This window comes from Giardia intestinalis, chromosome 5 (assembly GCF_000002435.2).
Source record: "Giardia intestinalis strain WB C6 chromosome 5, whole genome shotgun sequence".
Lineage (NCBI taxonomy): Eukaryota > Fornicata > Diplomonadida > Hexamitidae > Giardia > Giardia duodenalis.
Window position 1 is genome coordinate 3,973,148 of NC_051860.1, and position 14,435 is coordinate 3,987,582.

General features: G+C 49.2%; 9 protein-coding genes across 9 annotated transcripts; 5 read left to right on the forward strand and 4 right to left on the reverse strand.

Annotated features, from left to right (window-relative positions):
- Nucleotides 1-4: 4 nt before the first annotated feature.
- Nucleotides 5-2,089, forward strand: GL50803_0015104 (putative Sec1; the record flags this gene model as incomplete). Its single annotated transcript, XM_001708404.2, has 1 exon — nt 5-2,089. The coding sequence occupies one exon, from the start codon at nt 5-7 to the stop codon at nt 2,087-2,089; it is 2,085 nt and encodes a 694-aa protein (XP_001708456.2).
- Nucleotides 2,090-2,113: 24 nt separating this feature from the next.
- On the reverse strand, nt 2,114-3,001 carry GL50803_00114787 (Alpha-7.3 giardin; the record flags this gene model as incomplete). The annotated part of the gene is made up of 1 exon (XM_001708403.1): nt 2,114-3,001. The coding sequence occupies one exon, from the start codon at nt 2,999-3,001 to the stop codon at nt 2,114-2,116; it is 888 nt and encodes a 295-aa protein (XP_001708455.1).
- Nucleotides 3,002-3,149: 148 nt separating this feature from the next.
- On the forward strand, nt 3,150-4,202 carry GL50803_0010055 (DNA-directed RNA polymerase subunit D; the record flags this gene model as incomplete). Its single annotated transcript, XM_001708402.1, has 1 exon — nt 3,150-4,202. One exon carries the CDS (start codon nt 3,150-3,152, stop codon nt 4,200-4,202), a length of 1,053 nt encoding a protein of 350 aa, XP_001708454.1.
- Nucleotides 4,203-4,214: 12 nt separating this feature from the next.
- Nucleotides 4,215-4,811, forward strand: GL50803_0010056 (putative Rho GAP; the record flags this gene model as incomplete). The annotated part of the gene is made up of 1 exon (XM_001708401.1): nt 4,215-4,811. The coding sequence occupies one exon, from the start codon at nt 4,215-4,217 to the stop codon at nt 4,809-4,811; it is 597 nt and encodes a 198-aa protein (XP_001708453.1).
- An 8-nt stretch (nt 4,812-4,819) lies between these two features.
- On the reverse strand, nt 4,820-8,059 carry GL50803_0017223 (Intraflagellar transport protein IFT80; the record flags this gene model as incomplete). The annotated part of the gene is made up of 1 exon (XM_001708400.1): nt 4,820-8,059. The coding sequence occupies one exon, from the start codon at nt 8,057-8,059 to the stop codon at nt 4,820-4,822; it is 3,240 nt and encodes a 1,079-aa protein (XP_001708452.1).
- Nucleotides 8,060-8,121: 62 nt separating this feature from the next.
- Nucleotides 8,122-8,892, forward strand: GL50803_0015105 (uncharacterized protein; the record flags this gene model as incomplete). Its single annotated transcript, XM_001708399.1, has 1 exon — nt 8,122-8,892. The coding sequence occupies one exon, from the start codon at nt 8,122-8,124 to the stop codon at nt 8,890-8,892; it is 771 nt and encodes a 256-aa protein (XP_001708451.1).
- A 6-nt stretch (nt 8,893-8,898) lies between these two features.
- GL50803_0010062 (uncharacterized protein) lies at nt 8,899-9,570 on the reverse strand (the record flags this gene model as incomplete). The annotated part of the gene is made up of 1 exon (XM_001708398.1): nt 8,899-9,570. One exon carries the CDS (start codon nt 9,568-9,570, stop codon nt 8,899-8,901), a length of 672 nt encoding a protein of 223 aa, XP_001708450.1.
- A 33-nt stretch (nt 9,571-9,603) lies between these two features.
- GL50803_0010063 (uncharacterized protein) lies at nt 9,604-10,818 on the forward strand (the record flags this gene model as incomplete). Its single annotated transcript, XM_001708397.2, has 1 exon — nt 9,604-10,818. One exon carries the CDS (start codon nt 9,604-9,606, stop codon nt 10,816-10,818), a length of 1,215 nt encoding a protein of 404 aa, XP_001708449.2.
- Nucleotides 10,819-10,882: 64 nt separating this feature from the next.
- On the reverse strand, nt 10,883-14,338 carry GL50803_0015106 (Importin beta-3 subunit; the record flags this gene model as incomplete). The annotated part of the gene is made up of 1 exon (XM_001708396.1): nt 10,883-14,338. One exon carries the CDS (start codon nt 14,336-14,338, stop codon nt 10,883-10,885), a length of 3,456 nt encoding a protein of 1,151 aa, XP_001708448.1.
- Between the last annotated feature and the right edge of the window lie 97 nt (nt 14,339-14,435).

Sequence of the window (14,435 nt, forward strand, 5' to 3'; positions counted from 1 at the left end):
CCACATGCGCCGCTTCAGCCAGCCAGTCACACCTAGCACGAGCACGAGTTTGCTAGAAATCATAAGGCCTGCGTACGGCACGTCTATAGTGATGCTTGTAGACAAGGTAACCCTCCGCTCATTGACTCACATGTGCACGCAGACAGAGATTGCAGAGCACGGAGTTGTGTCCGTGGTACTCATTGATACAGTAGAGTCACTCTCTGGAGCAGCAGGAAACCCGTGCATTGCATATATATGTCCCTCTAATGAATCGCTGTCTACTGTACACAAAATTGTTCGGCTTTCGCAAGAAAGGAAGCTCTTCAAAGAGTTTCACTTAGTATTCACGGGACTTGTGCCGGAAAATACTGTGTCTGATCTAGCTACAAGCGATTCTAGCAAATTCATCCAAACCATCCGTGTCGTATTTGGAGCCCACTCTATGCTCGGTGCGCGGTTTGCACTACTACCACAAGAAGCCGAAAATCCTTACAGTGAAGCATCTATTCTGCGGCAATCAGACAACCTTCTGAACTTTCTATTATCAATGGGAGTGGAACCATTTACCGTTAGGTATCTTTCTGTCTCCTCCGCAGCTGCCTCATTGGCAGGCCATCTCCATAAGCACATCACCCTAAGAAAGAATCTCTTTAGGTATAATGCAAAAGGATTAATTAATTACGAGACCAAGTCTGTCAAGCGTGACGGCTCTATTGTGGGTTCAAAAGCTCGCTTTCCACCCCGTACTAAGCCACTAGAGATAATAATTCTCGATAGAAGGGCAGACTTGCAATCGGTGATTAAGCAAAACTGGGCGTTACTGCCTCTTCTAAGCGATTTTGAACTATTAAATAGCGAGACATTGGAATTCTGCGACGAAACTAATACAAAGCATCAGTTTTCTAAGACATCATCCGTTCTCTTCGACCAGACGTACGCAGCAGACTTTTTTGTCTTGACCATGAGCATTATTCCAGAGTTAAGGAAGTATTCACAAGAGCTCAGTTTAAGTCAAGGAGAAAAGAATGCAGTAATCGGCATTTGCAGCGCTGCATCTACCCTCTCGGAGTATATCGGGAAGATAAACCATACCAGGATTTCACAGATTGAGAACTCTATGCATAATGACAACTCCAGTGAGGCCATCACACTTTTGGAAAAGTTTTTTGTGTCTCAAGGTACGCAGAAAAGCAAGACTAAACAGGATATTCTGCTCCATATCATGGAAAGTGACACTAGCACTGCAAAGAAGCTTTTGTTTCTCGAGATTGTCGTCTCTCTGTTTTTCTCCCTAGTTGTGTTAATTACCCTTCAGTACAATGTGTTCAGCATCCAGAGTGTTCTGAAAAAGTTACAAGCCATAGCTACAAAGTTCTTTCATGCAGCAGAGCAGGCAAATATAGAGTTAGCCCAGCAAATGGGTGCACACAGTGAGAAGCTATCCCGACACATCAAGAGACTGACTAACGCTACCAGTGTGTATCTCACTAACTATGGTCGGCAGCTGGCAAATGCCTTCTACTACCAATGGGATAATGTTGAAACCTCTGCCAAGACAGCCATCACTAATAGAGTGGTGTCTGCGACTTCTCCAGGACAAGGGACGAGTCTAGATGGAAACATGGAGCTGACAGCATACCTTAATGGCCACAACGCGTCTCTCCAGCAAACAGACCCGACGATTCTCTCCCAAATAGGTGCAAATTACTCATACAAGCCACGAGTTCTCTCTGTTGCAGAGGCTGCGATCTGCAATCTGCTCTTGGAGAGTGACTTTCCGATCACCTCGGCAACAGACCGAAGTCAAATGGCAGATGTTCTACGCGATTCTGAAGAGCATCAGGTCCTCATTTATGTCTTAGGAGGCGTTTCACAATCCGAGCACGCAGCTCTCGAGACATACGACTACTATGGACAGTTCAATCAAGCTGCGCGATCCCCAGGTCTTTTCAAGCGCAGACAGCAAGAAGTCACGGGTGCGGTGATGTGTGGTCTGTACAACAAACTTGTTACACTTGCTTCGGACAGGATTGTGTCGCGACTCTCATTAGTCCGGGACCTCGTCGAGGACATCACGAGCGGCCAGGGGGTGTTCCTCAAAGCATAATTAAGTAAAGAAGTTCACTCACACTCACATGACGTGCCAGAGGACGCAGCAGGCCTCGGCGAGGTTCTTGGACATCGTCTTCCTGATGTCCTTGGCTAAGTTCCCGTAGTGGGCGTAGAGGACCTTGCACTGCTCCGCCTGGTCGTAGAGCATCCCGGTGATGCGGCAGCAGCGGTCGGTGTCGCCCTTCTTCTGGCAGGCCAGGCTCAGGAGGTAGGCGGCGCCTCGGGCGGGGCAGTGGAGCGTCGCGTTGCAGCAGCAGAGCGCGAGCTCGTCGTCGCCCTTGTAGGCCTCGATGAGGGCCTGCTCGATCGTCTTCTTGGCGATGTTCTCGAACGCCTCGGAAATCTGCTTCCACTCGCTGGGGACGGTCGTGCCGAGGAGGCGGATGACCGTGTCCGTGTCCGGGTGCTTGACGCCGATCAGCGCGGTCTTCAGGGCCTCTGCATCACCCTGGACGTTGTTGCGGGCGGACCTGCAGAAGGCAAGCCAGGAGTTCACCATGCGGGCCCAGACGGTCTTGGAGCCGATCTCCTTCCTGAGCGTGGACTCGAAGTCGTCCCCGAAGAGCTGGTGGTACCTGTCCTTGACCCTTGCGTAGATCTCAGGGGTCGTCGTCAGGAGCGTGTCCGTGAGACACCTCTCGTCGTTCCCGCCCTTGAAGGCCTTCTTGATCAGCCTGCAGCGGACGTCGATCTCGTCGTCGAGGACGATCATCATGAGGTCCTTGTAGTCCCCGTTCTTGAACGAGGCGTCGAGGTACTCGGAGGTGGTCTTTCCAGTAGCCGCCCTGAACGCGGCGTGGATCTCGGCGCGCTGCTTGTCATTGAAGTCGGCGACGCTCCTCGCAAGCCCGTCCATGTCCTTGGCGTCGATGAGGGTCTTGATCTCGGTAGCCTTCGCTGCAGCCATGCCTTTAATTTTGTCCTTTTTGAAATTGATTGGTGTAGTGTACTAACTTTGTTTTGATACAATATTATAAGGTTTACAACACAATGGCATAATAAATAAGCTCCATTAATTTGCAATGGAAGGGACCAATACGATGCCCAAATAAATAATGTCTGCACAACTGACGCTCCAGTCCGTAAAGACGGATGTTCTCAGTCTGGACGACATGGTTACTGACCTTTCGGCCTTCCAGAACCGACTTGAGTACGTTATCTGGAAAGATGAGTGTGATACCTTCAGTTTTGACGTTATTAATCTTAGCCCTGTTATCGCAAATACTATACGGCGCATTATTCTGGACGAGGTGCCCACAATGGCCATAGACACCGTTGTGGTGCACGAGAACTCTTCTATAATTGCAGATGAGATTTTTTCCCACAGATTGGGTCTGGTGCCCATGAACATCGACCCTCGGTTGTTTGAGTACCATGAGGACGGTGATAAGATCCACGAGCGAAATACAGTTGTTTTTAAGCTGGATGTCACGGCACCAGCGACGTATTCGAGTAGTTTTAATGATGAGGAGCCTGGGTGGTTCTACGTTTACAGCAGAGACATTTACTGGGTTCCTATAGGAGGACAAAAGGACTGGCTCCTGAAGCAAGAAGTCCGGGCCGATATGAGCTCCCTCCCTGCGCCACTAGATCCGGATATCCTACTTGCAAAACTGGCTCCAGGTCAGCGGATTTTCTGTGAAATATACTGCCACAAAGGTATAGGCCGAATGCATGCCAAGTTTCAGCCCGTGGGGACAGCATGGTACAAAATGAAAACGCAGATTGCTCTTGACAAGGATGCACTGCTCCAGCACCCAGAGGTGAATGGGGATGTAGACAAGCTTGTGACAAAGTTGCACAAAGTATGTCCAGTTAACGTCTTTGCTGATGTTACTAGGCAGCTGGATATAGAAGACTTTAGCGTGCACCATCCAGACCGGACGGAAGCCTGCACACTTTGCAGGGAGTGCATCGCAGCCTTTACAGATGAGCAGAACCAGTGTGGAATCCGGCTAGAGCTCGTAAAGACTCACTTGGTTTTCACGATAGAGTCATGCTCGTGGTACAGAGCGCGAGACATCTACTTAGAGGCCCTCACCGTCATGCAACAGAAAGCGGCTCTTCTTAAGTCTTCTCTTAAAACAGGAGAGCTTGTTGAAGAGTAAACCCAAAATCAAATGCGGAAGTCTGGCAAGACCCATGACGATATAGTAGGGACTGCGCATTTAGATTTAGAACCAGGAGTCCTTCCAGCCTCGCATCTATATCGCCTACTCGCAGAGTGTTTTGATATCATTGAGCGAAAGCACATTGATGCCCCTGACCTCTATCGTGCAGCAGGGAATAAGGAGGAGCTAGATGCATTGTACCAATATTACTGGAATTACCGGCGCCTTGATACAAATGGAGCCTCGGACTTTGCGTCTCTTGCATCCCTGGCAAAAAGCGCTGTTCGACGACTCACAGAGCAGAAGGAGGACGGGTTGTTTTCGGATACGTTGCTGGACGAACTCCAGAGGTTTTTCAGGGACTGTGGACCAGAATTTACAGCAACCGAAAAGAGTAAGATACACACTTTGCTAGAAAAACACACGTCCCGCCAACAGTTGAGTCTGATAATAATGATTATAGTGCACCTTAGTCTCCTCGTCAAGCATGCCCCTAACTGTACATGCCGTTCCCTAGAAATATGCTGGAACCCTACCCTTCTGGGTCCCTATCGCTTTCTGAGATATAACGGCATTATCAGCAGCCTTATCACCGCGTTCATGTGACCGTCAAGCTAGCCCTTCATGAGTCTATGGATCTCGTCTTCGCTCACATTGCCGTACTGTCTACTAAGAGACAACCACGGCTCTTCGTTGTTACAGTTACTCATCCCCAGGTTGTTGTGGTACTTTGTTCTGAGGTATACGAGAAGTGGCATGTACTTCTTGTTGCCCCTGCACAGCTCCAAGGCCTTGGAAAAGTTCCAGAGATCGCACGCAGCAAGGATAGCAGCCCCTATCTTTCCTTGGCTACTTAGGATGTTAGCCCCCTCCGGGTCTCCGATAGCCAGCTTAACTGCCCCTGCATTGACCTCGTTATGTGACGAGATGCTGTGACAGTAGGATGCTTTTGCAACCATACCTAGACCACTCAAAGCGCTTTGCAGGTGCTGTATGTTATTTGCCTCAATGCAGTATGTTGCCATCTGGGCCCAGAGAGGCTTCTGATCAAGGAATCGACAAAGTCTAAGCGCCCGCTGAGTGTTTCCGCTTTTGGCGAGGTAATTTAGTAAGACACTGAACTCTGGCACAGCGACAACCATTTGGCTAGAGTCCCCGGCCAAGCCTAGGACAGCGTGGCTCATTGTAATAGCATTGCTCATTAGTCCGTCGTTCTTGAGAACCATAGGGGTAATGCGGTGTATTGTGTGTATATTGGAGCGCGATAGCATACGGTAAGCCGCTAGAATACGAGACGGGTCCTCTTCAAAGATAGAGACTGCAGCATTGGATCTCTGAACTGACGAATAATCTATCGTCGTGGGAGTTACAAACACAGGGTCCTCTGTTATAATGCTTGTACGCACGGGACAGGCGTCCACCACCAATCTAAGCTTACAGTCACTGCCTACTGTCTCTCCTATTTGGGACAGCGCCTGAGGAAGAGATTGGCTTTCAGAAATGAGCATGCATAGTAAATCTGTTTGCGCAATGAACTGGATAGAGTAGGGAATGGAGTCTAGAAATTTGCTCTGCTGAAGAATCGCTGTGCTCATGGAGTTTCCTAACTTAGCATAAGCCTGAGGAGACGTCGTCAAGCGGCCAACATACAAGCTATTACTCGTGTCCAAAAGAGCAAGTACGTAGCTTGAAGCATCATTACTAGACATCTCGGTCTGTTTGAGAGAAGAAGTCGAGGCTGTTGCGTCAACTGGTTTACCAGCCTGATGTCCAGTTAGGTTACTGAATACGCTTCCAAGAGCAAAGTCACTGACAGCATTACCTTGGGTTCCTTCCTTGGCGGATGTCTCCGACGCGTTACGGATGTGTTGCTGGCTTGAGATACCGATAGTGAGGTCCAGAACAGCCTTGTGGTGAATCACACCACGCAGAATGAAATTCCCTGACCTGGGATCGATGATGCGCAAGGTAGTTCCTCCCTCAACATATGCCAATGCAGAATCTATAATAGCAATCTGTCTATCGCTGTCTAAAGAGGAGATATAGATACTAGTAACGAGCGCCAGCGTGGTTGCACTCACAATGTTAGCTTCTCCAGAAATATCCACGACAAGATGGTAGCTATCCCCAAGGACGATATAACGGGGAGGATTTCTAACATATGCAGCAGTTTTTATCGGCGGGTTCGATGCTTTGTCATGCTCAAGCTTCTTCTGCGAAAAACTCTTCAGCAGCGGTCGAGACTCTGTCTGTTGCAGAGTGTCCCCTGGTTTCTCCAAAAGGTTATCAAAGTCTAACTCCTGCTGTTGACGATTGGGAAGGCCTTGTGTAGAAGGCTGATTCTGCACGGTAGATGGTCGTATCATGTCTCCGTAACTCGTTGAACGGACCGGCTCTGTAATCCACTGAATTTTGGTAACCAGGGGCATTCCCCCTTCTAATGAGAAGGAGGATATCTTTGCCATTGTAGGCGGTGTCCAGACAATGACGGACGATGCCGTGGTTGCACCAAGCCTTAGTGTGTGAGCAAATCTAGATAGAAAAAGACTGATAACAGGCTCTGGGGCTGTGTAGACTTCGGACACCTGAAGACGTGCATCGGTTATCATGACCGTTGTGAGACCCGTGACCTCTATGGTAATATAACCACTCGACAGTCGTTGAGGAGCTAGATATCCAACAGCAAGGCCGTTAAGACAAAGACACAAGAAGGAGCCCCCATATGGCGCGAACGCTAGATCTCGTATTCCACCAACCGAGCTACCAAGATTTTCATCCACATTGGTCATTGATGAGTCTGCCAAGGGGGAAAGGAGGGTGGCAGGGGCGCCGTCTGCGGCTATCTTTGAGACCGGTAGATGAGCTGAATCATACTCCAAGGTTGCGCACGAACGCACGGTACCATTCTCACGGCATCCAATGACGACCCCGCGTCTTGTGGCAATAATAAATCCGTTCGAAGCTACGGGCTGACTGCTTACGGAGACGACGGCATCATAGGGTGGCGGAGGAATAACAGAAATCTCAAGTCCAGAGAGGAGGTCGAGAACTATGGCCCCACGATGCTCACACCCCAAGACGAGTACACGACCCGTGTTTGCCAAGGCCGTGATAGCGTCTCCGTCGCTTTGAAGCTTGTAGCTAAGCTCAGTAGAGTTATTCTTGGTAATGTTTATCACTGTGACACTGCCCCCGTACGCAATCGCGGCTCTGTTCCGGTCAATGGAGTTAATGGCATGAACAGGGGCGTTGAGATTGGATTTAAGGATTTGTCTGAACTGGTATAGCCCGCCCATCATGGTGAGTAGGAGAACAGTGCCCGTTTCCAATCCAACCAACAAGGACGACCCTCGCGGCTGCATCATGCACAAGGATGTAACAGGATGAATGGCGTCTTCTCCTCCGACATAGGACGAGACGGAAATAGATTTCTGGCGCCGAACGCTGACCCTCTGAGAAGTGCATCCCAAGCCTAGGACATCCGCCTGAATGAAAATCAAGGTGCCATTGGCGCATCCAGCCACAATGGTAGCCTGGCTTGCACTTGTTGACGAGCTGCCGCTACCCTTGGTGATTTGGTACGATGAAGCCGTGTTAGCCATCACAGCTGGGCCACTCGTGGAAGACGAGGCGCTAGAACCATTCCCGGGCGGAAGCGCTGTCATAGAGATAATTGTTGATGGAATGGGGTCGCTGATACGGGAAACGCGGACCTGTCCGAGAGACGGAGGCACGATGATTTCGTAAAGGCAACGATCGGTTTGAGAAGCTGCAACAGCCAGATCAATTCCAATCCATGTCAGACACGTGAGATTTGGTGGATCACGGCAGTAGAACGACGAAATTCCATACATTATACCTGTGGTGCCAAGAAAAAGTATTGGTTTTTGTAAGTTGTCTTTTTCTGTGTTCTCTGATGAAGAGTGGTTCTCGCCCCGATCTTTGGAAAGTGGTAGGATACTATGTTAATATATGCTTGGGACACACCCCACCTTACCTCCGGTTCTGTTCATATGCTCACCTCAGACATTTGGGCTACACCGTTGACGACCTTTACTCCTGCCAAAGCATTGTCGTAGTCAGTGGCGAGGGAGATTCCCCCTATGACCCCCTTATTCTATCTACAAGGATCTTTGAGTACGTGGCTACCGACAAGACTATTTCTGTAGAACACCAGATCGACCAGGCGCTGATTCTGAGGGTGTTGGAGACAGTTTCCAATTTACAACTGACTGAAAAGGTAAAGTGCGTCCCGATCGGAGCGGTCATAGATCAGCTTCTAGATTCTCCTTGTATGGAGCAATCTGAAATTCTACGACATATAGATGTTCTCATAGAACACAGATGGCTCCAGAAAAGTTGGCCTACAAATGTACACATCGGTGTCTCCATCCCCGGGCACTCGGAGATACTCAACAACCTTAAGCACTCAGAAGAGACGATTCGACGGCGACTCCTGCACGACTCAATTCCCTTTCTCATAGTGCCGAGACCTGTGCGATATGCACCGCTAATCAGAGAGCACTCCTTTGGCTCTGGTGGAAAACACGTGCAGCCACTGCCTATCGACCTCCAGGCTGTCTATGGAACCGAATACCACATAGCTAGCTTGCTCGGTAATAAGAGCTTTACTATCTGCAGTACAGAACGGTGCACTTATATAGGCCTTGGAGACATATTCCACTAATGGGGACTAGATGTATACCAGAGAGATTGCGTTCATATATGTTTGGACTATCGCTTCTATTCGCTTACGTAGCTCTCCCTTAGGTGGAATCCCGGCAGCTTTTAATACGGAAGTGGAGAGGTACAACTCTGCATAGCCGGAATAGGGATAAACCGGTGCGCCTGGGTGCTGTAGAAGAAGCACAGTGCACTTCAAAGTCTGAAGGCGAGTATATCTTGGCTTGTTGAAATGACACCAATCGTAGACCATTCCACTCACCCCGGTGACAGTGATGTCGGTAGGAGGCGTTTGCAGCCCTAACACTAAGATCTGGGCTTTGTCGCCCTGGTTCTTTGTACTTTGCTCCGTTAAAGCAATCACATGCACAGTAGTATCGGCAGAGTTGGCAGACAATTCGTCAAGGCGACGCTCAAGTACCTTGCACGCAAAAGCCTGGAAGTCGCCAGAGTATTGGTTTGTCCCTGCCGCACCGAGGTCTCTGATGTATAAAAGCGTGAAAGACTCCGACACGAGGAATCTGAAGTGGGGATGTTGGTGTTTTGTGAGGTCGTTGGACGGGGTATCTTCAACGCTATGGGATGCAGCACCACACTTAGCTTCATGACATAGATAAGTGTATAAGGCAGCCGCCATAGCACATGAATTCACACTATCTGCAATTAGAATCGTATGCTGCATCTAATTTTAAATCACCATCCTACCTGTGCATCCATGCCTCTAGAGCATAACAAGACCCAACCTAAGAAGAAGCGTATCGTAGGACTCACCCTTCTGCTATTTGTGGCACTTCTCATCTTTGGAAGCCTAGCAGTCATATGTGCATGCATTGGTCTATATATCCATATTATCTCCATGATTCCCTTCATCCACGTTCCCTATAGTCAACTCGTCATATTATTGGACAACCTAACCATGACTTCGCCATATATCCTTCAGCCCCAATACACCTATTATGATTTTTTCTTGTGTAGCCCCGAGCCACTCATTCCCATAAAGCCATACGTGAAAAGCACCTTAGAGATAGAGCTCCATGCTGAGCACACTTGCCACTCCTTCAACATCCTCCCCGAAGTTGTTTACACCCTCACTATCATTGTACCCTTTGAATATGATACCTCCGTATCGGTAGTCGCACCAGAATTAGTTCCACAATATGTCGATGTCTTCTTCGCGTCCATCCCTTATCCAGATTATGTCTCTGAAATCGGGAAACGGACGTCCACGATGCCAGTCTTTCCTAGTTCACTTAAAAGCGCAGATTGGAATGTTGCCCAGCTCAACTACAGTATACCACTTACCGGTGCCGAGGTTGTGCGACTCCAGAACTCTTTCATTGAGTACTGGGACTCTTTCACAGCTTATAGATTTGAGCGGAAAGCATGTCCAGAAAACACCGTCTGCCAGGTGAGCATTTGCTTGAACGATCAAGGAAAGGAATACCTTAGTTCCAGTGATGCTATCGTGGATCTAGTTACGCACGTGAAGATTCAACTCTTTGACCTAACTAACTGCAGGCCTCTCCAAGGTACTCCGAACATCCTCCTAAACCTCCACTCCGACAGCAACTTTATCACACGCCACAGCGCAATCTTGGTTCCTGATCACATCGACATCCAATTTTCAAGTGGTAAAGTGGTCGGCCAAGTATCCAACAACATCAAATACTACCAGGTAAGCAAGATATGGGGTCTCTCTGGACAGGCCATTGCGTACTTCACGTCCGACAGATTCTTCTATGCAGCGCGAATTCGCAATGCATTGCTGGGGTGTTTCCTGGGGATAGTCCTAGGTGGAATCTTGGTCTTTACCATAGTGGTCCTCCTCTATCAGAAGAAGCCTGTTCCCTGGAAGCTCTATCTTTGGACCCGCATGATCGACAGTGACATCGCCTGTCCCGAGGAAAGCGAGAACTTCTGCGTCAAATAGAAGGACCGTTTGGCTTGGAAGCATATTTACTACTACTTACTTCTCAACGTGCTTCCACCCTTGCTCACTGGCGCACGCTTGTGTACAAGGAGTATGTCTTCTGGACATACTCAGAGCACTTTGCTATCGTATCCGCCAGGATGGTACCATGTCCAGCAATCTGTGTGAGAACAGTGTTTGCCCCCTCGATTAAATTCGCATTCGTCTGATCTTCAACAATGCTAATGTGGTGATCCCCAAAGTAAAGGGAGAGGAAGGCGTACAGTGCGTGCACAAGGTTTCCGCTCATGAAGTTCGGGTCGTTGCGTGCGAACGCGCTTATTATCAACTGTATGCTAGCGATCACCTCCTCGCGGTCGGTCTGGACGGTGCTCGCAAGGTCCAGCCATGACGCCCAGAACTGTGTGAGTCCACCACTCATGTTGCCAAGCTCAGTTGGAAAGGCCTGTGCCATCCTAGCCGAGAGCGTGACAGCGTTGTCATATGCTGCCAAGGCCTCTTTGCTGACCAGCTCCCCGCTCTTTACGACTCCTATCAACTCAGTGGCGTTCGCCAACAGCGTAGGAATGAGAATGGCTAGGCCAGGATCGCCCTCATATTTCTCAAACAGCAGTCCGGCAGTGTAGCAGCAGACTTGGTTGATCTCTACCCACTCCTTATTGAGCTTTGTGTTCTCAATTATTATGGTTACAAACGGTTCCACAAGAGACTTGGAGTTTGCCGGGCTCAGGTACTTAACGATGTCCGCCAGGATGGATACAGCACTCGTCAGGAAGGCGACTTGCGCGCCACTGATCCCGTTCTTCTTAGTGCTGGTGTAGTAATTCACCCACCTCTTGATCACAGGCATAAGGAGAGGTGACATGAAATCCAAGGAGAGATCTCCCAGGGCCTCTGCAAAGGTACCATAAACGTCTGCAAACGTCGCGATGGCATCAGAGAAATCGTCAACAGTGTCTGAAACCATGGTCGCCGTCTCTTCTGGATCAAGGTCATCGTCGCACTCGAGATCCTGGATGCTCACTTCGAGCAACTTACGGCACTGATCCTCGAAATTCTCTAGAAGAGAAAACACCTTATTGACTGTCTCTGTATATGAAGTCATGTCTTTAGTCGAAGTGATGTACTTGCAATAGTCCATGACATACTCAGCCATCGAGTCTGCTATGCTCTGGTAAATGTCGATGTCATCAATGTTAGATTCTGTAGCAGCTATCAGCATGGTGAATGCCCTCTGGTGAACTGCAGGAGGAGAAGCCACAGTGGGAGCAGCGACGGCAACACGAAAAGCGGTGCAGATGCACTCGATGCTATTCAGTTTGAGCGATTCTGATATGGACCCTGTGTGGAAGCTTCTGTCCTGGATCTTCGTCAAAAATGCATCCAGGTGCGGAGCAAATGCTGCAGGAGTTTTGCGCATAATGCCAGAAATAACGTCGAAGCCGACCGCTTGTAGCTGAAGGACGTGCGGAGAAATAGTAAAGCTGCAGTCATCATCATCCGTTACCGCAAACTCGTTCACATTATCAAACTCGATGTACTTTAGATTGAAGATGTCGTTCAACTTTGCAATGATCGGGTCCATGTACTTGGGGAAGGTTTCTGGGTAAATGTCGACTATTCTGCTGACAGCGATTAGCGTATACTTAAGTAGAGACGACTCCGCATCATCTATGGAGAAGTTAAAGAGCTCCATGATGGCCGTCAAAAGCGGGTCGATGTGGGGAGCGAACAGCTGCGGAAGGGTTCCAGCTACAATAGAGAGACACTCCAGTATTCGAGAGATGTAGCTCAGTCGGGGCTTATTCAGCGACATGTTGGGGGACTTACGTAGAGTCTCCATTACGTTGGTGAACATGCCCAGGATGTGAGGAATGTAGTTCTTGCACATATCGGCGAAGTCATTCTTCAGAAGCGTGTTGGACAGACTAGCAACCAGTGCAAGTGAGTTCGTATTGCTGAGGAGGTGATTGCTCTGCATGAGGTGCATAGTGATGACTGGCTCCAACGCATCCTTGTAGAGATAGGTCTCGGCCTTCTTAAGGTGCTCCAGAAAATTCACCAGGGCCCCAAGAGAGTGTGCGGCCACCGCTATGCAGGGGTCTTGGGCCATCTTTGTAAGGAGGGGCATGACCTTTTCGTGGAACGTCTGGAACGTCGGAGCATAGTCTTCCGAGAGCTGCCCAATGGCGCTGAGCACGCTATACCTGACACGCTGATGAGGATGGTTGCTCAGCTCGAGAAGGGTATCGATTGTGAAAACTATGTCCTCCTTTGTCACAAGGCGAGCAAGGCCCTCGGCGGTTATGGTGAAAATATTAGCGACGGCAAAGCAATTGTGGACGGTTGGGTTGGCCTTGGCATAGCTAACAAAGTCTTTAATAAGCGGAAAGATCACCTTATAGCCCAAGGTTGTGGAGATTCTATCGAGAGCGCTCTCTGCGTAACCCAAGAGGCTATTCTGATCATCAAAGTGGTGCGGATCCTCCGACGTCAGCCAGGCCTGGGTCAGAGTATCGTCAAAGAGACCGCAGTATGGGAAAATAAACTGAGAAATGATCTCGGAGATGGCCTTCTTTGCACGCTTTCGGATGTCTGAAATGTTTTCGCAAAGATAGCTGAAAAGCACTATGGTCAGTCGCTTCAGCGAGTCGTCAATCTCAGGAGGCGAGAGGATCCCTGTAACAAGTATGTGGACGTCCTTCACCATTGGCTTAAGCACTGCCCCATTCATATCAGCTATATCTACAAGCTGCTCAAGGGCCTGCTCAGCGTCCATGAAGTTGTGCCTGCCAATCATGGCCGGCAAGCGCTGAATTATTTTATAAACAAACTGCTGAAGAACGCTGTTGGGAATTACGCTATCGTTCTTCTCGTCTTCGTCGTCAGAATCTCCGTAGAGGATCAGCGCGTTGACACACTTGATGGCAGCAACTGCGACAGTGTCTGCCTGGTCCTCAAGGCCTGCAAATATGAGATCTATGATGGCCTTGCCGCCGATCTTTGTAACAGATGTATATGCAAGCCCACAGATGTACTTTATACAATTCAGGAAGCCCACGCGCAATTGGGACGTAGTCGTTGGAGCGGCGAAGTGGGTCTCAAGGGCCTGGAAGAACTCGGGAAACTGGGCAACTCCCCCTTGTGGATCGCTCTCCAGAATCCTCTCTAGATGGACGCCAAGGATCTCACTCAGAAATCGAATGCTGTTGCTGCTTGTCTGTCCAAGCATGGTGTTCAGGATGCGGACCATGACCTCATGAACGCACTCGGGATTGCCATTCCCGGCTCTGTACACGGCCGCCACATCTCCTGATTGTTCCATGTCACGGCGGAAAAGGATGGCGGCATAATTGGAGCTTGAAGAATTGCTGCATATAACTTCAATAATGTTTGCGACATATGATGCTGGTTCCTCTTGCTTGTACTTAAAGTAAAAATCTTCCACTTCCTTGCGCTTTTGGGTGTCCTGTTCCGTTTGGCACTGCTGCAACAGATTCTGAAAGCTCGCGAGATCCATGGGCTGTGGGGGCAATCTTTTTAATTGCAAGTTTGGTAATTTTTTGGACCTGTTTTTTGGGTTTTGCCAGTCGAGTTACTGACACAGCTGTGGAAGT